The sequence below is a fragment of the Cervus canadensis genome, chromosome 3, assembly GCF_019320065.1.
Source record: "Cervus canadensis isolate Bull #8, Minnesota chromosome 3, ASM1932006v1, whole genome shotgun sequence".
Classification (NCBI taxonomy): Eukaryota; Metazoa; Chordata; class Mammalia; order Artiodactyla; family Cervidae; genus Cervus; species Cervus canadensis.
Genome location: NC_057388.1, coordinates 76529411 through 76552962, shown reverse-complemented (window position 1 = coordinate 76552962; position 23552 = coordinate 76529411). Strand labels below are relative to the sequence as shown.

Genomic DNA, 23552 nt, shown 5'->3' with positions numbered 1-23552 from the left:
TTTCATAATAACTGCTTGATTAATTCTGATCATTGAATATGTTGTATTAATTATATTAAGATTAGTTGTTGGACTTTCAAATATTATATTTTACTTTTGCCAGATAAAATATACTTATTTAGTCTTCCAGCAAGTTGTGTGATACTTCCATTTCTGAATCTCCCTTAAAACACCTTATCTATCTAATAATATTTTGATAGCATCAAATATTTAAAATTACCCGTGATTTCACATGAAAATTATTTATAAGTCTGATGACTTTACAGTTTATTATCTTATTAACCACATTAAAGTAGAAGCTTTGAAAAATAAGTGGTGGTGTTGTTACTTCCTTAGTGGACTAAAAAAATAGTGTCTGCTTTTTTTTTTTTCAAAAACTGTTAATGAGACTTACTTATAGAAGATATTCAGTAGAAGTTGAAAATCAGAATATTCAACGTTGAGACCATTATTTCTGGATTTTTACAAAGTTAGTTTCTAGCCATCTGAGAGTAACAGCTTGTTAGAGTTACTGTTTTTTGTTTTCTAATTTAATGTCTGAGGGATTTTATGTGTGTCTGTCTGCTAGATTATGGAATTTATTGCTTGGAATTTAATTGTTGGAATAAATTGAAATAAAAAAATTATTTTTAGGAGTGTTTTAAAGTATTAATTTATTCTAACACTAAGAACCTCACTGTATGTTTTTCAATCATGTTCTTTTTCAGTAGAGGTGAATTTGTTTTTTTTTTGTGTGTGTGTGAAAAGACTGGGTAGACATGTCAATACCACAGGTTTTTTAGTCCATGAAGCAAAAAAAAAAAAATCGTCAGATGTGTGGTGTCACTTCAGTTTGTGTTTTCTCTTTGTGATCTAAACAAAACCATCTTTAGGATGTTGACTGTGAGTAGCCAAACCAGTAGACCAAGTTCTAAATGTTTAGTTTTGAGGACTCTGGAGGACTCTGGATTTTCATTTATTTGTCTAAGTTTGGATGATCTATTTTCATTTTCACATCAGTACTTTAGCTTTCTTGGAATTTAAATGTCCTAGTTTCAAGACAGTTTCAGTGTCTTACACTTTTGTTTTTACATTTGTAAACACAATATCCTGATCATACCATGAAATATTCTCTTGATAACACTATAAATGATTATTAAATTGGGTAATTCAAGATTGGTCTTATTCTCTGCTAATTCCACCTACCTTTGAGTTTTCTGTTATATTAGAGTCCTGTTTGCATACTTTCTTTATTTTTGCTTTTTCCTCATTAAGCACTAAGGTAAAACTGAGGCATGACACAATTTTGTGAAAGTTCTGCGTAAATTATCATGAGTTTTTCTTTGATTTTAATAAAACAATTGTTTTCGTTGTCTCTGGTCAGTATTAACTTTAAAAATATATTAAAAAGCTTACTTACAATGTTTATTAAAACATTTAAAATGTAATTAAAACACCCCTGTCTTTTTTAAAGTTCTTTTGCCGTTTCTCTTCTCTCCCAGGCTCTATCTCCTAGCTCTAGAAATGAGCATTTGCTCAGCCTTCTCAGGCAAATGATAGTTGAGTGTAGTCAGAGCAAGAACCAAGTAATTTTATAGGTCTCGTGTGGATATTCTCCTGGAGACAGCAGTGTGTATTGAAGGTGTAAACATCGGCATTTTATTTTATGTTATCACTTTGGCTGCACTTTAGAAGGTAGATTGACCTTGTAAGCCTGCAAGCAAGGGTAATCAGTTATAAAGCTGTTGAATAAACCTCGGTAGGATAATCATAGCTAAACTAGGCAGTGGGCATAGCTGTTGTAAAGATGCAGATGAATTTCATCATAAGATACAGAATTATTAGAATTTGATGGTTGACATGTTGGTAGACATATTCCTGCCTTCACCCCTGTGGTAAGATTTCTGCTTAAGGAACGGAATAAATGACTTATTAATTAGGATAAACTAAATTTATAACAAAGAGAACCTCAAAATTCAGTGGTTTAAAGAATAAGAAGTTTGTATTTCTCCCTCGGTAATCTGGAATAGTTGTTACTTTACCTTGATGCAAAATTGAGAGTATTTTACCATATTATTAGATTAACTGTTTACTCTGCTTCACACAGTCATTTAAGGATTCAGATTGGAAGATTTGCTGTCTTTCTTCACATGCCTTCCAAGTCGGTCATCATGTCTGTCAGCTCGAAGCTAGAAAAGAGAAAGGAGTGGTGTTGTGAGCCAAGCTAGAAATGGTACTTGTGTTCACTTTCCTTTGGCAAGAACTTGGGCACATGGCCATACTTAACTGCAGTGAGGATGGGAGATGAAGTGTAGGTGGGCAGCTCCCATCAAAGAAAGGAAGAACAGATTTTAGGAAACAGCTTTGCAGTCTCTGCCATAAGTGATGCTGTTTGCTGAGACAGGAAATGGGAAGCAGGTTTGCAAGATAATAAATTTCCTTTTATGTTAAGACATAGGTATTTATAGGACTTCTAAATTTGCATGTGTAATAATGTATAAGTGATCCTAAGATGACAGCAATTGGAAAAAAAAATTACTTATATTTTTCTGTAGCAATCTTATGATATAGAAATTTATTTTTCTAAGAAAATATCAAAAGGAGGAAAGTGGGATAAAATTAGAAGGGAATGGGAAAAGAGCATGAAGAAAAGATTGTGTTTATTGTTATATATTGATAGTTATGGCATAAATCAGTTGATTAAGAATATTAATAAGTACTTACTATATTCCAAACACTGACCCAGGTAATACCTGTTGGCTGCGTATTAAGTGATTTAGAAGATTGACCAAGTCCTTGGTCTCAAACCTATTGGATAGAAGAAAGAATTTAAAGTACTAAATACTAAAAGGCAAATAAAATAGTTTCTGAAGGGTCAATGTGAGTGTGGGGTGGGGCTGCTAGGGTAATTTTAGCTAAAACAGTAGGATAGACCTCTTTGTGAAATAAAAATGAGCTAAGACCTGAGTGATGAGAAGATAATAACTTAATGAAGATCTAGGCAGACAACATTCCAAATAGAAGGAACTCAGCAACTGCAAGGCCTGGGAACAGACTTGCAAAGTTAAGGGGCCAAGATGTTTTCCCAGTGTAATAGGTACTCCAGGTTACAGTCTTATCACCGGAGGTAAATTTTAAATTTTATTTAATTACTGTGGGAAATCACTGGACAGTTTAAGCAGCTGACTGATATGACCTGGTTTTATGCTTAAAAACCATAAAAATGGGGGAAGAAGGCTAGAAATGGAGGCAGGGAAACTAGTTAAGAGACTGTTGTAGGAGAACCAGAGAAAAGATAATAGTGGCTCACACTCAAAGTGAGCAGTGACTCAGATTTCCTTGAAATTGTGGGAAATGGTTGGATTTAGGATCTATTCAGTTGTAAAGTTGACAGAGTTGTTGATAGATTAGATATGAGATTTGAAGGAAAAGGGAATCAAAGATGACTCCTGGGTTTTTGACTTTAGATGCTGGGTTGGTATTAGAAATAGATCCCAGATTTCTTTTGTAATTTTGGTAGGTGTTTATGTAGTAGATTCTGAAGGATACATGACATTTGGTCATACAGTGAATTTACTTAGCTGAACTCTTTCCATGTTTTCCTCATATAAGTTATGCTCTAAAAGAATTAAGTGTAGACTTTATGTATTGTTGGAAAAGTGAAGTATTTTAGAGCTTATTTAGTTATTTCCCTTTATGTGATTCTTTTTTCATTTCTTAAGAGAACCTTTAACAAAGTTATCAACTATGGTTTGTGAATTTTACTTTGGATTATCCAGAATCTCTGAATACATCAAGGGCCTAAAATCTTGCTCTGATCATCTGCCTTGCCTTTTACCTGTTTAGACCAGACAGGCGACCGTTAAGGCAGTGCTTGCTTTGTTAGAAGTACAGTGCTGCTTGTGGGGCAGTAGGGTAAGGAAGACCATAACCACATCACAAGGTCCCTAAGGTCCCCAGTCTTAAGGGTAGTGTTGGAATCTACTACTGATAATCTTTGATCTCTGTTCTGTTGATACTTAATTGAATGTAAAGAGAAATGCTGGGATGGTACTTTGTTTTATAAAATGTATACATCAGTTTGAATATTTACTTCATGAAGGAAGGAATTTTCACAATATAGTTTATACTAGTGTTTTAAATAGGGCTTCCCTGGTGGCTCAGAGGTTAAAGCCTCTGCCTGCAATGCGAGAGACCCAGGTTCGATCCCTGGGTCGGGAAGATCCCCTGGAGAAGGAAATGGCAACCCACTCCAGTATTCTTACCTGGAGAACCCATGGACGGAGAAGCCTGGTGGGCTACAATCCATGGGGTCGCAGAGTCAGAAAATTGAACTTTCTATGTCAGATTTTACAGTTAAATGTTTCCAGTATTTACATAGTTTTAATTTTTCTTCTGACAAAAACTAAGCATTTAGATATATTTGGAAAAGCTGCTAATTGGTATACATTAAATTCTTTTGCTGTATACCTGGAAGTATATTCCACTAGTCTCTATTAATCATTTTTGAAAAGGTATTAAATATTTTCACTTCTGAATTTGATGAGTTAATAAAAAAGTGAACTACTCTTAATTTAAACTGCTAAAGATGACTGTTTTCTGGATGTTGCCTAGAACTTATATAGTATTGTTACTTTCCTAGTGGCTCAGATGGTAAAGTGTCTGTCTACAATGCGGGAGACCTGGGTTTGATCCCTGGGTTGGGAAGATTCCCTGGAGAAGGAAATGGCAACCCGCTCCAGTACTCTTGCCTAGAAAATCCCATGGATGGAGGAGCCTGGTGCAGGCAACTGTCCATGGGGTCGCAGAGAGTCGGACACGACTGAGTGACTTCACTTTCTTTCACTTTCTTCCTTATTTTTAAAAAACAAAATTCAGCTGAGTAAATTTGAAGATCTAGTTGGCTTATTAAGCACTTCATGAATCAGGCAGCATCCCATCTAGCAAGTAGAAAGGAGCTCCAAAGATCTGTACAAAATGGAAGACTTTTAAAGGCAGAGGGGGCAGGGACAAGGAGGTTACACTAGCAGAAGGCAGATTGGTTGTAGCAAGATTGTTTTCCTTTAAGGGGTGGCGGGGGTGTCTATGTGACAGATTACCTCACTAGTGCTGCCCAGGAAATTCCAGACTGATTGATTAAGATGAAGTTTCTGGGATGGCTTGAATCTGCAATTAGGTTAGATATTAAGTCTTGGTTGGCTGGTGTGGGGCTTACACAAATAACAGATCCATTTTGGATCTGTTTCTTTTTAAACTATGTAAAATAATCTTTCATTTAAATATGAGCTTTACTAACCTTAGTTTGTATAATCTTTCCACATATTTCACCTGTTTATTTTTTTAATACATTTAAAAACATTTCTAAACATAAAAGATGAAAAGTTAACTATTTACTTGGCCATTTAAATTAATTTAAACATTTTTCTTGAGACTAGTTGTACCTAGATAACAAGACCACAGGTTTCATATGCTCACAGACCCTTGAAATGTTTTAGAAAATTACTTGTCATGTTTTTCTAATACTTTGCCTGCCCTCTGCCTGCCCTCTGCCACCAGCTAATTCTTGTATGTCACCTAAAGTTGGGGCCATATACATTAAAAGTTCTTCCGTATGTCCAGCACTGTTCTCGGCTTAGTTTGTGGGGTTCATAATAAAGAATGGCCTCTGAGGCCTTTTGACTTTCTTGGAACATAGGGAAAACAAAGTAGTTCAATACAATGGTAAGTATGGTGTAAATTTAAGAATATGAAAATAAATCTCTCTTTAAAAATAAATCTGTTGTTAAAAAGAGATTAGACCTTATGGAGACGGATCTTTCACTATGTTTTAAAAGAGGTATAGGTTTGAGTGAGAGTAAAATCGGAAGGAACTTCAAATTTAAAAGGACGTAGGTCATCAAGAGGTGAACATATTTTTAAATGGTTAAATCCAGCTTAATTAGAATAGCTAGAGTTTAAGAGACTTCCTCATTGTGCAAAGTGATGCTAGTAAAAACAAGCAAAAATCACTAAGGAAAGTAATTTAGTAATGTTAGAAAAATCTAATGCTCGTTAGCTATTGAAAACAGACCATCTTCTCTGTTTTAACAAGGTCAAGTATTCTTTTTTCCTGGCTTTGGCACACTGTTACTATAGTCCTAACTGTGGTAATGCTGTGATGTCTAGATCAATGCCTTATAGTATAAATGTTTAAATTATTTGGAGAAATCTGGCTGTGTGGAAGCAGGCTGCTTGGAACTCAGACCTACAGTCAGTCGGCAAGAGGGAATTGCTTGTAAACCATATGCTCCTTTTTTTCCTTACCCAGACTGGTCCAAGTTTAAGCTGACCTTAGGTGGCTTGGCTTGGAATACAGCCGTTCTGGGGAATTTCCTGATACAGCTTTTGTGTCCTTGTGATTTGGAGGATATCTGGAAAGAAGGAGATATTTAGAATTGGTCTAAAGACTATGTGATATATGTGTATGTGTGTGAAGGCACATATATATGTCTTCATTGTTAGAAGATGATAAAGTGTCTTACCAATTGCCAGTGGTTCTTTACAGAATAAACCTGAATTGGAGAGAGGACACAGCCTATCAACAGAAAATTGGATTAAATATTTACTGAGTATGGCCCCAGGCATCAGAACAAGACCCAGTTTCCCCTGAAGTCAGTCTCTCCCATCAGGAAGCTTCCATAAGCCTCTTATCCTTATCTATCAGAGGGCAGACAATGAAAATCAAAATCATAGAAAACTAACCAAACTGATCTTATGGACCACAGCCTTGTCTAATTCAGTGAAACTATGTGACATGCTGTGTAGGGCCACCCAAGACGGATGGGTCATAGCGGAGACTTCTGACAAAACATGGTCCACTGGAGAAGGGAATGGCACACCACTTCAGTATTCTTGCCTTGAGAACCCTGTGAACAGTATGAAAAGGCAAAAAGATATGACACTGAAAGATGAAGAGCCCCGGGTCAGTAGGTGCCCAGTAAGTTATTGGAGAAGAGTGGAGAAATGACTCCAGAAAGAATGAAGAAATAGAGCCAAAGCAAAAACAACACTGTGGGTATGACTGGTGATGGAAGTAAAGTCTGATGCTGTAAAGAACAGTATTGCATAGGAACCTGGAGTGTTAGGTCCATGAAAATTGGGAAGTGGTCAAACGGAGATGGCAAGAGTGAACATCTACATTTTAGCAATCAGTGAATTAAAATGGACCGTAGTGGGCAAATTTAATTCAGATAACCATTATATCTACTCCTGTGGGCAAGAATCCCTTAGAATAATGGAGTAGCGCTCATAGTCAACAAGAGTCCGAAATGCAGTACTTGGTTGCAGTCTCAAAAATGACAGAATGATCTCTGTTTATTTCCAAGGCAAGCCATTCAGTGTCACAGTAATCCAAGTGTATGCCCCAGCCACTAATGCCGAAGAAGCTGAACAGTTTATGAAGACCTACAAGACCTTCTAGAACTAACACCAAAAAAGATGTTCTTTTCATTATAGGGGACTGGAATGCAAAAGTAGGAAGTCAAGAGATACCTGGAGTAACAGGCAGGATTAGCCTTGAAGTACAAAATGAAACAAGGCAAAGGCTAACAGTTTTGCCAAGAGAACACACTGGTCATAGGAAAACACTCTTTACCAACATTACAAGAAACGACTCTACACATGGACGTCACCAGATGTCAATACTGAAATCAGATTGATTATATTCTTTGCAACCAAAGATGGAGAAACTTTGTACCATCAGCAAAAACAAGATGAGGAGCTAACTGTGGCTGAGATCATGAGCTCCTTATTGCAAAATTAATACATAAATTGAAGAAAGTAGGGAAAACCACTAGACCATTCAGGCATGACCTAAATCAAATCCCTTACCTTTATACAATGGAAGTGACAGATAGATTCAAGGGATCAGATTTGATAGACGGAGTGCTTGAAGAACTAAGGATGGAGGTTTATGACACTGTGTAGGAGGCAGTGATCAAGACCATCCCGAAGAAAAAGAAATGCAAAAAGGCAAAACGGTTGTCTGAGGAGGCCTTACAAATAGCTGTGAAAAGAAGAAAAGCTAAAGGCAAAGGAGAAAAGGAAAGACAACCCATCTGAATGCAGAGTTCCAAAGAATAGCATGGAGAGATAAGAAAGCCTTCCTCAGTGATCAGTGCAAAGAAATAGAGGAAGATAATAGAATGGGACAGACTAGAGATTTCTTCAAGAAAATTAGAGATCCCAAGGGAACATTCCTTGCAAAGAAGGGCATAGTAAAGGACAGAAATTGTATGGACCTAACAGAAGCAGAAGAGATTTAAGAAGAGGTGGCAGGAATACACAGAAATGATAACCACGATGGTGTGATCACTCACCTAGAACTGGATATCCTGGAGTGTGAAGTCAAGTGGGCCTTAGGAAGCATCACTACGAACAAAAATAGTGGAAGTGATGGAATTCCAGTTCAGCTATTTCAAATACTAAAAAAGATGATGCTATGGAAGTGCTGCATTCAATATGCCAGCAAATTTGGAAAACTCAGCAGTGGCTGCAGGACTGGAAAAGGTCAGTTTTCATTCCAATCCCAAAGAAGGGCAGTGCCAAAGAATGTTCAGACTACTGCACAATGACGCTCATTTCACACACTAGCAAAGTAATGCTCAAAATTCTCCAAACCAGGCTTCAACAGTACATGAACTATGAACTTCCAGATGTTCAAACTGGGTTTAGAAAAGGCAGAGGAACCAGAGATCAAATTGCCAATATCCATTGGATCATCGAAAAACCAAGAGAGTTCCAGAAAAACATCTACTTCTGCTTTATTTGACTATGCCAAAGCCTTTCACTGTGTAGATTACAACAAACTATGGAAAATTCTTAAAGAGTTGGGACTACCAGAACACCTTACCTACCTTGTGAGAAATGTGTATGCAGGTCAAGAAGCATCGGTTAGAACCAGACATGGAACAATGGACTGGTTGCGAATTGGGAAGGAAGTATATCAAGGCTGTATATTGTCTGCTGTTTATTTAACTTATATGCAGAGTACATCATGTGAAATGCTGGGCTAGATGAAGCAACAATCTGGAATCAAGATTGCTGGGAGAAATATCAATAACCTCATATATGTAGATGACACCATCCTTATGGCAGAAAGCGAAGAGGAACTAAAGAGCCTCTTGATGAAAGAGAGGGAGAAAGTTGGCTTAAAACTCTACATTCCAAAAACTAAGATCATGGCATCTGGTCCCATCGCTTCATGGCAAATAGATGGAGAAACAATGGATGCAGTGACTTTGTTTTCTTGGGTCCAAAATCACTGCAGATGGGGATTGCAGCCATGAAATTTTAAAAGATGCTTGTTCCTTGGTAGAAAATCTATGAGAAACTTAGATAGCATGTTATAAAGCAGAGACATTGCTTTGCCAACAATGGTCCATCCAGTCAAAGCTATGATTTTACTAGTAGTCATGTATGGATGTATGAGTTGGATCATAAACAAAGCTGAGTTCTGAAGAACTGATGCTTTTGAATTGTGGTGTTGGAGAAGGCCCTTGAGAGTCCCTTGGACTGCAAGGAGATCCAACCAGTCCATCCTAAAGGAAGTCAGTCCTGAATATTCATTGGAAGGACTGATGCTGAAGCTGAAACTCCAGTACTTTGGCCACTTGATGGTGAAGTACTGACTTATTGGAAAAGACCCTGATGCTGGGAAAGATGAAAGGCAGGAGGAGAAGGGGACGACAGAGGATGAGATGGTTGGATGGCATCACTGACTCAGTGGACATGAGTTTGAGCAAGCTCCAGGAGTTGGTGATGGACAGGGAAGCTTGGCGTGCTGTAGTCCGTGGGGTCACAAAGAGTCGGACACGACTGACCGACTGAACTGAACTGAACTACAGTTTACCTTTCTGTACTTTCTGTTCACATACCAAAATGGGTTAAAATAAATAAAATACTGTCAATGGAAGATATGCCCAGTTGAAAACTTCGTTAGGTGGTTACAGTTTGAACTGTATCTTGCCACACATTAGTAATTTGCCAGATTTGGTGAAGATCAATCTGCCAACAGTTATGTTGATATATAGATCTTTCTTTGTCCATATTACAGTTAAAACAAGATGACTTTTTTTAATACATTGATGGAATTTTTCAGTTAATTATATTGCCTTCAGATCTATTTTATGATCCTGTGTTAGATATCATAGCATGTATGAAGGCAGATGAAAGTGGTTTTAGTTAGGATTGTAGGATGGTTTTGATTGGCCAAATAATATTTCTTAAGAGAATTTTGGGGGCTTCCCTGGTGGCTCAGTGGTAAAGAATCCACCTGTTAATGTAGGAGTTGCAGGCTCGATCCCTGGGAAGCGGTTGAGAAGATTCCCTGGAGAAGGAAATGGCAATTCCTGTATTCTTGCCTGGAGAATTCCATAGACAGAGGTGCCTAGCCTCTGTCTACAGTCCATGGGGTTGCAAGAGCTGGACACAACTTAATGAGTAAACAGCAGCACCAACAAAGAGAATTTCTCTTATTCTAACACATATTAACTCTAAAGAGTGCTGTCTCTGTTTTTTAGTCGGCCATATACAAACAAAGTCATCACTTTGTGGTACCGTCCACCTGAACTGCTGCTGGGAGAAGAAAGGTATACACCAGCTATCGATGTGTGGAGCTGTGGGTAAGATAGGTTTCCTGAATAGTTCAGTTGAAACTTTTGATAAATTAAGTGAAATCTTACCTTTTGGTAATCATGGTTGTTTTTTCCTGTTAGATGTATCCTTGGTGAACTCTTCACTAAAAAACCTATATTTCAAGCAAATCAGGAGCTTGCACAACTAGAATTAATAAGGTAAGCTTGTGATTATAGTATCTGTAGGAAATTAAAAAAATTTCAGGCTTGTGTTTCTAGGCGAATATCACATTTCTGTTTAAAGATAATGAGTGCTGAAAGGAGGAGAAACTATATTATAGGCACTCTGATGATTGTTCTAGTAAAATTAAGGATCTTAAAGTCCATACATATCTTGTGATTAAATTAACATGTTCGAGGCCCTAAAAATAAGACTGGGAAGGAGGAGTAAATATGAAGGAGGAGAGAATGAATGGTAGATGCTGTTTTTCAGAGTGTGGAGTATGGAAGAATTAATATTTGGGGATATTAGAAAGAAATACTCTTTTATATACATATATGCATACATGTTTATATTTTTCTGTATATGTATGCACACACTGAAATGCATCCATGTACTCACTAGCATATGTCTTCATTGTTTGAAGCCTATTGTAGGACCTTGGTCATAGGGTAATCATCTTTCTCTTCATCTAATATTTTAAATAAATTAAAAAAAAGCTTTGGTTTTCTTATTTATAGTAATATGAACTCCCAACTTGTAAGATTTGCATGAGGGTTTGAAAATATGGCTGAAAATTTTTAGGAAAGATTGGTATAAGACACAAAAATACCCATATACTGTCAACTTCCCCTTTAGCAGACTTATTGCACTAATTGGTGCTCTCTGTTCCATCTGTAAATACTACTAGCTTGATAACATAGCACACTGAATATTTGCAGTTAGTAGATTATCACTCTCTACTCTACTTAAGACTAGTATTTATTCCAGCAGTTGAAGAATACGATGACCAAGAGGGAGTTGTTTCCAATTTTATATACAAATATTCTATTATTGTACATATGTTCAATTATGGACAGATGTGCTTTGCAAAGACTTAACATTGCTATTAAATTATTAAGGTGTGTGCAGGGTACTATAAGAAAGAAAAGGCATATAAATTTAGAATAATTTAATAATCAGATTGCTTGGAATCCTTGATGATACGTTATGGCTGTGGTTTGTGCAAGAAAGCTAATGTAGAACCCCATTCAGTGAATCCTCTCTTGAAAGAGAAGGCCATGGCTCTGTGTCAGAACATTGGGAAATATACATTTATATGTTTTTAGTTAAAATAAAATGTTTAAATCATGTATCTGTGTACCTTTCTTTTTCTTTTGGTAATGATTTCTTCTAACCCATTTTTTTCTATTAGCCAAATATTGTTCCTAATTGGATTGGATACTGGGGCTTCTATCAATGATGTTGATATTTATTTAGTTTATACATGATGCACATATTGTTCTAAGAATTCACCTGAGTTACTTCAGTTGTGTCTTGTCTTTATAGTTAATAAAACTGAACTTTATAGAGGTGAAGAATTTGTTCCAAGTCGTACAACTAAACTAGCAAGTGGCAAAATTGAGATTTGAATCAAAGTAGTTTTATCTTAGAAACTATTCATTCTCTATACTATGTGGGAAACAAAACTTCCTGGAGCTTTAGTTACTATGACACAAACACCAAAAATTAATGAAGAAAGCCTGAGAAATTTCTACAGGACATTAATATAAAAATTCTAAAAGAACTGATTAGCCTGTGGTATCTAATGTTTTATTAAAAATTACAAAGTCAAGTAGGATCATCCTAAAAATACAAGAATGTTTTAGCTTTAGGTATTCCTTTATTATAATTCATCATTTTAACAGACAAAAAACAGTATGTTTATCTTGATAGCTGTTGAATAGGTATTTGCTGAAATTATAAACTCCTAATTAAGTAAGTGTAGAGGCATATTTCCTTACTATGTTTGATAAAAATATGTATCACAAACTGACTAAATCATGTTTATTGGTAAAATACTAGAAGCAAAGGTAAGAATGAGAAAAAGTTAACTTGTGGTATCATTATTTTAAGAGTGTTTTAGAGATACTGATAAGTTAATTAGTAGTATTAGAAAAGTGAACCCAGTAGAGGTATATATACTAATACATATATTCTGAAGGAAATAGCTTAGAAAAATAGCTTTTAAAGATTATTTACGAATATTAACCAGTTTCACCTACAATGGTAAAGAAGATTTGAGTTAAGTGTTGGAGAGGCATATCTTATTTTTGACTAGGAAGCCTTTTTTTTTTTTTTTTTTACAATGGCAGTTCATCCTCTAGTAGTCGTTACAGTCCTAATCAGAATTTCAGAGGACATTTTTTGAACACTGATTGATTTTAATGTTTATCTGGAGGGATGAACCTGAAAGTAACCAGGAAAATTTTTTTTTAAAAGAGGGACAATTTGGCATATCATATGTTAAAACCAAATTTTAGTAACTAAAACTATTTTGTGCTGGCACAAGATACCATAGGTGAATCAGTGGAATTATATGGGAAATCCAGAAGTAAAGAAAGTTCATATGGACCTTAAAATATAATACAGAGGGCACTTCAAATCAAGGAGTTAATTGAACAGTATGTATTGAGCGCTGATTATGTACCAGTTACTAGGTACGGAGGATACAGCAGAGGTTGGGAATTGTATCCTCTAGTGCCTGGTAACTGGCACACATACTTTTCTGCTTTCTTATTGGGGGAGATAGAAAAGAAACAAAGAATAAAATGTATCAGGTGGTGATAAGTGTAAGGGGGTAGAAAGGATAGAAGGTAGTACATATGGTACCAGAGAAAATTTCATGAGGTATCATTTGAGTAGAGATTTGAGTGAACAGAAAAGTCATGGTCCTCAGGCATGAGTGTGTTTGGATTATCTTGTGAATGGAAATAGAAAGTTCATTCCGTTAGTGGCATACTTTACACTTATTAAAAAGGAGATAGTAGATCTGGAGATCCTGACATGGAAAAGCAACATTGTCACACGAGAAGATCAATTTTACAGAAACTGTGATTGGTTTGATCCTATATACAGGAGACAAATTAAACATATCAGAAGAATCTGGATCTGTTAATCTGAACATGGACTTGTGAAGGGGGTAGAGAGGGGACTATTTTATTTTCTACTTTATATATTTCAAAATGTCTTTGGGTTTTGGTAAAATATCAAGTATTATGAAAAAGAATGCTTCAAATTTGATTTTATAGCACTAATTATTTTTAAAACATGAAGAAAAGGGGGCATTTCTGGTAAAAGAGACATGTCTCCTTGATTTGAAGAAGGCAGCAGAATATATTGAAAGGGGTGGGCTTTGGAATCATGCAATCCTTGGCTCTAATGCCATCTCATCTACTTCCTGCTCTTGTGACTTAGGGTAAGTTCCATAATGCTGTAAGTTTCTTTCTTCACAAGTAAAACAGGACAGATAATATGCTTAGGATTGTAAAAATTAAATAAATGTAAGTTTGCTAATATACACTGTTCCCCTTATCTTACTTGCAGTAATGTTGGAATGTTTCCCCAGTCTGAAGCCTCAGGAATGATGAGTTCTAGGGTCTGCATTGAACAAATAGATATAAATGTATTAAGGAAGATAATACTAATCAGAATCTGTCTTAAAAAGCTTTACACTGTAGTGGTCACTTTACACTGTAGTGAAGTATTTGTACTTCACCTGATTCCAGAAAATGCTTTAGGCATATTACAAAAATTCTATGATAAGTGGCTTAAATTGAAAAGTAATGGCAAGGAGAGTGAAAAACATAGGTGGGGACAAAAAAGGGATAAATGAGGGCAAAAATGTTTCTACATGAGAGTCACACTTTTAAGTGTTCTGGCAGCCAGTGAAAGAACCTTATTCACACAATGTATACTGCTTAGGGAATAAAAAACTAATCATGGAAGAAAGTAGATTTGGAATGAGAAGAATCTATCCTCTCTCCTGCCCTACACATACACAAAGCCTCAGGTCACACAGGTAAAGTTTTTAAAACTTTAAAGGCATAGGCTTTGGTTGTTCCAGAATATTGGAAATGAAGGGACATGCGTGTATTTTAAAAAGTGAAGCATGTATACTTTTATAAAATCAGTAGCATAAAAATTGGTAGCATAAAAAATTCTGTAGATTTCTTAATCTTTTTGGTCTTAGAACTTCTTTACACTGTTAGACATTGTGAAAAATCCCAGAGGCTTGTTTATGTTGATGATATGTATTGAAATTTAAACTGAGAATTAAAAATATTTATTAATTCATTTTAAAACAATATGTTAGCATAACATTTTAATTGTAAAAAGTTTATATTTTTCCAAACTAAAATAAATGGTGAAATGAATAAGATTGTTTTTACATTTTTATAAATTTTGCATGTCTGGCTTAATAAACATATGGATAAACATCTGTGATATGATGTTTTCAGTAGTCTTTTCAGATAATTGTGCATATTCTTCATTGAAACTGCAGTGAGTGGCAGTTTTTTTTATTTTTTTAAAGCAGGTTATTTGTAATATTCAGTCTATAACCACTGATTTTGTACTCTAATATATTGAAACCCATTGGTGTATCTTATACTCTGAATGGGTCTTTTATCCCTGATGCTTTTGTAACATCATGTGTGGGTCACTTAATCTATATTGGATCACTGAATTGAGCAGATCTTCTAAATGTAACATTTCATTTTATAGTTCTTGTTATGACACTAATCTCATGAGAAAAGCCTTTAGGTATTTATTTTGAAGCTTTTAGGTTTACAGTACAGACATAAGTCTTTTAGTATTTTAGACTTTCTCCTGACAGCTTGAATTTTATAATTGACAACACTTCAGTTGCCTTCCTTGAAGTAGCAAGCTGAATTCATTCCTATATAAGAAAATGTCTGGCAGATACCCAAGTCAGTGACCATAGTTTGATAGTTCTTTTTGTAGGTAAAAATGGTGGCTCATGAGAAAAGCAGCAGCTTGCAACTCAATTATTGTACAAGTGCTTCTGAAGATAACTGTCACTTTTTTTGTGCAGCAGAAGTGCTTTATGTATCTTCTCTTTTATTACTAAGAATATTAAAAAGATACACACTCAAGTGTTAGGGTTTAATAACAATAATTTTTACTGCTTCAACGAAAAGTGCATTCTTGAGTGAAAACCCTCCCTACCCCATCAAGTGGTGTTGAAGAGTATGTACTGCTAATAGTCTGGCATCTCTGCGTCAAGTCATGCTAAGGTGCCAGTGTTTTCTACCGTTGGCTTAATACTGTCAGTGCAAAGCCAACACATTGAAAAGTGTAAATGATGTTTTAAAAGTATCTTTGATCTACCAGACCCCTGAAGGGTCTAGGGGACCCCATTTTTGCAAACTGCTGATGTAGACCAATTAAAAAGTAGAATACAGCATTATGCTAAAAACTTGTACTTTGATTAGGCCCAAGAAATATTCCTCTTTTGAATGTATGGATGACTAAGTATTAGAAAATCTCTTAATATAATTCATGATATTAGTAACCCAAGTAAAAAAATGCAGATGATGGCTACATAAAGTTTCTAAAAATCAAACTGATAGAACTAAAGAAGCGTTCTTTTGAAATTTGAAAGTCACAACAATTAAACCCAAAGTAAAAAGAAAGAAATTAATGCTTTCTTAGCAGGAGGTATGTGTGAATTTGTATCTGTCTGTTACTATCTTTACCATATGTTGTGTTTCTCAAACCAGAAGTTATCATTCTTCCCACTGGTAAACAATGAAAGTAAAATCAGAAACCAAAAAACCCATTAAAATCAGAAACCAAAAAATTACCAAATATTGTGTAGCATCGTTAGCATTTTAACATTGTTTGGAAATTACCACATAATGTAGCGTACCATAATGATAAAGAATACATGTTTGAAAAAATAACAGATGTATTCTGATTATAGATTATGTGATAATAGACCTGGAAAGCCTCAAACAAACAACTATTTAAAAAAACTATTAGGAACCATAGGATCTCAGATGGCATTCTAAAAATTTTTTTGCCACATTTTGACTATTTCCATGAACAAAACTCTTCTAATTATTGCTTAGGAAATACAATAGGGATAGGAACACATTCAAAAAATGACACTAAACCCCATAAAAAGAAACACAAATCTAATTGAAGAACTTTATACAAGTAAACTTTGGAGCTATTGCAGGTTTGGTTACAGACTACCATGATAAGGTGAGTATCAAAATAAAGTGACTCACAAAATTATTTGGTTTCCCAATGCATATGAAGTTATATTTGCACTATACTGTAGTCTGTTAGATATGCAATAGTATTATGTGTATATGTCCTAATTTAAAAATACTATATTGCTAAAAGTACCTACCATCGTTTGAGCCTTGAGCAAGTTGTAAACTTCTTGTGAAGGAGGATTTGAGATAACTGAGAATTACCAGAATGTGACGCAGAGACATGAAGTGAGTAAATGCTGTTGAAAAGATGGTGTCAGTAGACTTGCTGACGCAAGCTTACCACAAACTTGAAATCTGTTTAAATTAAAAAATGAGAAGTGTAGTAAAATGAGAGATGCTTGTATAAAACCAAAGGAAATATAAAAATTGAAACATTAAGCTTTGTAAAGATCACAGTTCTTTAATCCAGAGCAGCTGTGTTGAATCCCAACAAGGATTCTCTTACTTTCGGAATGTGACAGTACTGATTCTACAATTCATCTGTAAGGAAATCCTGAAAAGGATAACTAGAGAGATGAGTACATAGTGGAGTTTGTCTTGTCTTAAGAAAAATGTAAAGCGAATTTCATATGATATTGACATCAGAATAGAGAAATCAGATCAAAATAGATTCCCATAAAAGATCTCAGATACTTAGGGATTTAGCATATGATGCATTTCAGAATGTCTTCAGAAATGATTTAGGGATAGCTAATTGATTATCAGGCACTGATTTTGCTAAAATGCAGTTATCAATTGCTGTCATGTCTGCTCCCCTAATTTCTAAAAGTTTTCCCTGTCTTAGAAACGTGTGTTCCATCCTGTATGCTGCTCCCAGTTAGATAACTTTCCCAGTCAACTATCTTCCCAGAATACATAAAAGTCTTTAGTTATGAGATAATGAAGCTGATTTCTATTATAAGGCTGTTAATGAGCCAGATGCTGGATCATTTACTTTCACAGCTCTGAAATAAAATGAATCTCCATTTTACAAAAGAGCAACAGATTCTAAGCAGCACAGTTTCACCAATATCACACAGATAGCGTTTAGGTCTAAAGTTTGTTTTCAGAGTCTGTCTTCATTGTAGTTAGGCAATCTGCCTCATAAGACTGTTGTGTTACCCCTGTCTGTGTTTCCAAATAAACCTCTGTAGCCCCAAATTCCACCTATACCACTTTCCTTGATTTGCCTCCCGAATGTTTATACTTTGCTATTTTCATGACTTTGCCTGTGCACTAGTCTTTGCCAGTAACATATTTCTCTTATTCCCTTTCCCACCTGTTTATTGTTTACTTATCCTTTGAGTTGTAGGCAAAATTCTGTATCTCTTCTCTAACTCAAGTACATTTTCTTATATTTCTGTAGTTTAAAAGTATCCTTAATTTTCTTTATTCCAGTGTATTTTATGCTTCTATTATGGTGCACATCAATCTGCGAGGGATTGATTATTTATATTTATGTAGTATATGAAAGTGCAAGAGTGATTCTGTTACCATAATTTAGTAAGATAAAGTCATGTAAACAACTAAAATGTAAAGCAGGATGAAATAGTGTCAAAAGAAATCAGGAGCATGTAGAAAGTGCCTATTCTGGACAGTGAGGATACAGAAAACATTGTAAGTAGATTATTTTTGATGCACATCTTCAGGAATGAAAAGAATTCAGCTAGGTAGAATCTAGGAAAAAGGAGTATGAACAAAGACATGGAGGAGTGGTTGGCCTGTGGAGAGATGAATTGGAAGATGAGAATGAGGAAGACAATTTGGGACCCGATCATAGAGAGCCATGCTCCTGAGTTTGGCCTTCTCTCCTTTTGAGGAAGTTGTGAGAATGAGATTGAAAGGAAGAAGTGCTAGGCATATTGAAGAGTAAGATCTTAAAAGCTTGGATATACAAAAATCCTAAACTGTATTGAAACAAATACAGTTTCAGTGACACAGCTTTAAAAATGCTCCCATCATCTGGTATAAATGTTTTTAATGTATTAGTGATCTTAAGGTCTGCTGAAGAATGGCAACTTTAGTTGTCAGTTGCTTCTGTACCTTAGTACATGTATTTATGTATGTGTAGAATATTTTAACTTTTGAGTCAGTGATGCATGGACCTTTTCTTTTTATATATGAAGGTCAGCTGGTAATTTTACATAAGATACACATTTATTCTTGAGATTCAATATACTTGAGTTAAGCATATTTAACCAGTTTTTCATCTACATACTACCAAAGCATTTTAAAATGTTTATCAGCTAGAGTTATCTGTTACAGCATTTCTTTAGTTTATGAAGGACTTACTATAAGAATAGTGAGGGATTTCAAGATACAGAGATCAAAGCAGTTAAAAGTTCTAAATACCTTGAAATTAGAGGCACTACTGAAATTGAAGAACTGTGTTTCAGGAATGTGACTTTTAGGGTTCTCTAGTTGATCAAATTCAGCAGCAGTCTATACGGTTTAGTTAGTGTCTTCAGTGTAGGAAATCTTTTCTGCTGTTATTGCAGACTTCATTATATTCATGAGAAGTGGTAATGATAGGTACCTGCAAAACCAGAGAATACATATACTAAACTCTAGTTCCTCAGTTGGTATAAACATTTAAAATTTTGGTTCCAAATATGCTCAACCTTTTGAATATTACCTGTGTCTTTAAGATTTGATTTTGCAAATATGAAGGTTTTCTTGTTAGAAATTGGGATATTTATAGAGTGCTAGAAGCATTCACTGAAAAGAAATTCTTAAAACAGTTTATTTGGGATGACTAAAATATTTAATGAAACTTTTATACATTATATCAGAACTTCAGGTTTTGTATATTTAAAAAGGAGTTGTTTTGTATAGCAGTTGTATGTATTATTTTTTCCATGTAGTTTATATTGATGTACTTCTTTTTGTGTGTTGTTTAGCCGTATATGTGGGAGTCCATGTCCTGCTGTGTGGCCTGATGTCATCAAACTACCGTATTTCAACACCATGAAACCAAAGAAGCAATATCGTCGAAAGTTAAGAGAAGAATTTGTTTTGTAAGAAGGGGATGCTTAAACATCCATATTGCATTGATTTTTTTTACAAAGTTACTTCTTTAGAATTCTAAATGTCACTCTAGCCTCTGTTGACCTAAGGTAGACCTATCACAATTCTACTATATCATTTAATTTTGAATGTCCCTTTGCTACATGCAAGTAAGCATTTCACCATCATTGTGAAATCAGTTATTTGGGGTTGTGTGTTTGATTTAGTGTTTACCTGAGAGAAGTTTAACAATATCATTTAAAATTTTAATGAAACAGTTTTCAAGATACTTGAATTCAGTTTTTTATTTTGTTGTAGGAAACTGTTCTGTTCAGTTTTTAGTTAATGTTAAAACAGCAAATTGCCCACAGAGTAGTAAATACACTATTGTTTGCCAGTTTTCAAATTATTTAGAATAATTTACAAAATTATGTAAAAAATAGCAGTTCTTCAAAGGCAGATTTGTAACTTATTGGAATAAACTGTTGCAAACATGTTACAAAATGCTAATGTTTAAGCTCCTACAGAAACATTAAACTTGAGTCAAAGCACTCGCATGACTTTTGTAATCCTCTCACGCCAGTATTCCTGCAGCCGCACTAGACTTATTTGATTACATGCTCGCCTTGGATCCTAGTAAGCGCTGCACTGCAGAGCAGGCTCTTCAGTGTGAGTTCCTGCGGGATGTGGAACCCTCAAAAATGCCTCCGCCAGAGTAAGTAACTTTTTATCGTATGCAAAATTTGGACAATTTTAATAATATCTGTATGTTACTATCAAGCTATTCTGTGGTTAGTTAAGTCAAAAGAAAAATAAATAGAATAGCAGTAGTACATATAATTTGCACATCAAATGTTCAGCTAAACATCAGACCAGTAAAAGCAGCTTTCCTGTAGCTAATTTTATTAATATAGTTCAACTCTTAGAAACAAGTCACTGCTGCTGCTATTGTGGTACTGCTTCTATCAATATTACTTGCTGTAGCTAAAATCTTGAGTGCTGTGCTAAGCATTTCTCAGTGTATAGTACATTAATCTTTATAATCTTAGGAAGTGGGTATTGTTATCACCATTTTACAGAGATGCAAACAGGTTCAGAGAGGTTAAGAAACTTGCCCAAGAATACAAATCTAGTAAAGGGTGAAGCCAGCTATCAAACTCGAGTTAGTTCTATAACAAAAAGAGGTTCTGAAATACTCCTTAGCAGACTATACAATAGATAATCCTTATCACTGCATGAAAGAATATTAGTATCAAAAACCTGTACAGAATGAGTTTACTGTCTGTTGTGGGGGTTGGGAGGCAGGAAATGGCGTAGAGTTTGGGAGTCAGAATGGCTGAGTTCTTGACTCTTTCGCTCCTTTGTGGTTCCTGTAATTTCTCTAGGATTGATTTGGGAAAGGGGATAAAGCAGTCCATTTCATTCTCTTTGATAGAACCTGGAAAGTTTGTAGAGATTTTGTTAGTAATTTTGAAAATGATGAGTGTCATGAAAGCAAACCTGTTCCTATAACAACAAAGTGTGTCTGTGTAATAACAGTTAGCATATTGTGAATGAACAAACATGGGTTTTGGTGTTCAAATCCTGACTCTTCTGCTTAATTAATGAAACTGGTCTTACTACAGTTCTGTGAGATCCATCATACTTGGCTTTACTTTTTATTGAACTGTATATGAATAGCCTTTGTGAGATGTTTTGAAAGGCAGAAAGGATCTATCATCTGACATGCTGAGGAACCTGAATCACTCACTGTTGAATTGTTTCATGGATTTTTTTTTTTTTTTGCTTATAGTATATGTCAGCAGTCTTGAAATTTTGGCTTTAGTACAACCCTTTTAACTTTTGATTTTGAAAATTTTCAACTCTATACAGAAAATAGAATAATACAATGAGCATTCATATATCCTTCATCTAGATTCAACACTTAACTGATATTTGGACATATTTAGCACTCTGTATCTTTTTCCCCTTCAGATTTATCTAGTTGGCCCAATAATTGCCTTTATACTCTGTTTGTTGTTTGTTTTGTTTTGGTTTGGTTTTTTGGGTGAAGAATTTATTCCAAGCTCACACATTTCATTTAGTTGTCATGTCTCTTCAGTCTCCAGGGAAGACTTTTATGACATTGACATTTTTGATGAGCTAGCTATTTTGTAAAGCATTCTACAGTCTGGCTTTAATTACTTCCTCATGATCAGAACTAGTGTAACCAGTAATTGGAGTGTATTTTTGTTTTTTTTTTAGCAAGAATACTACTTAGGGTGATGATATGTATTTCTTGCTATATCATATCAAGAGGAATGTAATGTAATTTTTCTCCCATTATTGGTAGTACTGAATTGTTATCTTGGTTTAAGTGGTCCACACAAAAAAAATGCTGGTACAACTGGATTGAGCACATTTTAAACTGCCATCTAAACTTTTAAAATCAAGGGTTTAAATAGTTGCAAAAGATACAACTTTGAGTATGTAATTGTAGACACTTTTAAATACAGCAGTTATCTTGTAAATGTATCTGGTGGAATCAAAATACCTTAGCGTTTGATATTAATCAGTATTCACTTAGAAATGTATGAACAGACTTTTCAACAATTGGACATCATTGGGTTTTTGTGTGTGTGTGTATGAACTTACATTGCTTTTGCAGGTTTTTAATGTAGCATATATTTATGCTTGAAAATATTTTATTGATTACCCTGTTGTACTTCTTTAAAATAAGTATATATATATGAGTGGGAATTTAATTTAAAAATTTCCTCTGACTACAAAGCTTTTTCCTCTTAATTAATCAGTAGTGCATATTTTAGTTAAAAAAAAATAATAGATTTTATCAGAGATACAACCTTAATGAAATAGAATTGAGATTTTTTCAAGTGATTTGCATATCTGTTAATTAATGTTACATATTCTAGAATGAGATGTAGTTCCACATTAATGGTAATTTAAAAAATTTTCTAAGTACCCTTTTAAAATAAGCATTTGAGACTGGATGGAGTTTTGTCATAGTTAAATCACTGAGTTTTTTGAACTTCTTAGATATTATGTCCCGAAGATCACAGTGCTCTGTCATCAAAAATTATTTTAATGACCTTTCAGATGTCAACTTAAGGTTCTTTCTCTAATTTTCTTGACAGCAAAGAATTAGAAACCACATGACTTGCAAAAGATTGCTTAACCAGTCATTAATCATTTACTTTTTTCAAATTTTGAGAGAATAAACCAAAGAACTTTACCAATATTTATTATATGACTTCTTATACTTGTTACTTTTTCTTTTTTTGCACTTGGAAAGTCAACATGTAATTTCAGTGCTACTTAACCGATTAATGCATTTGTTAAATTGCATGTCTTATTACATATTAAAAATATATGCTTTTGTCAGAATCTTGAAACTGTAGATGCATCCCATTTGATTTATGGAAAATATTTGCCACATAACCTTGTAGGAAACTCTGTTCATACTGTCAAACACATAACCTAAATTGATTTAATTTTTATCAGAACACATTGGCCTATATTTTTCCATTAAAAATAAACATGTTAGTACACATTTTGGTGAAAATTCTATTCAACCAGTAATAAATTATGGGATTTATCTTTGTTAGTTACATCACTAAAGCAGTCGGGTTGAAATTTTGATGATATTGATGTGATATTTAAATAAAAGGCTATATACATAGTATAACA

At 34.6% G+C, this 23552-nt stretch overlaps 1 protein-coding gene and 1 long non-coding RNA gene across 4 annotated transcripts in view; one reads left to right on the top strand and one right to left on the bottom strand.

The window, feature by feature from the left end:
* Nucleotides 1-23552, top strand: part of CDK13 (cyclin dependent kinase 13) — a 122613-nt gene that overhangs the window by 89199 nt on the left and 9862 nt on the right. For both annotated transcript variants that reach the window (XM_043463537.1, XM_043463536.1), the window contains exons 8-11: nt 10539-10640; nt 10734-10811; nt 19760-19876; nt 20449-20580. In XM_043463537.1, the coding sequence (XP_043319472.1) occupies nt 10539-10640; nt 10734-10811; nt 19760-19876; nt 20449-20580 (429 nt within the window). The remainder of the gene's footprint in view (nt 1-10538; nt 10641-10733; nt 10812-19759; nt 19877-20448; nt 20581-23552) is intronic.
* Nucleotides 1845-22801, bottom strand: LOC122438556. 2 transcript variants are annotated; one of them, XR_006268586.1, is made up of 7 exons: nt 19212-22801; nt 17015-17174; nt 14173-14232; nt 10701-10832; nt 6283-6389; nt 2704-2787; nt 1845-2168 (listed from the first exon to the last, which is right to left on the bottom strand). It is a non-coding gene; the product is annotated as an uncharacterized LOC122438556 (long non-coding RNA). The 2 variants fall into 2 exon arrangements; XR_006268587.1 differs by lacking the exons at nt 10701-10832; nt 14173-14232 and having other exon boundaries at nt 17015-22798.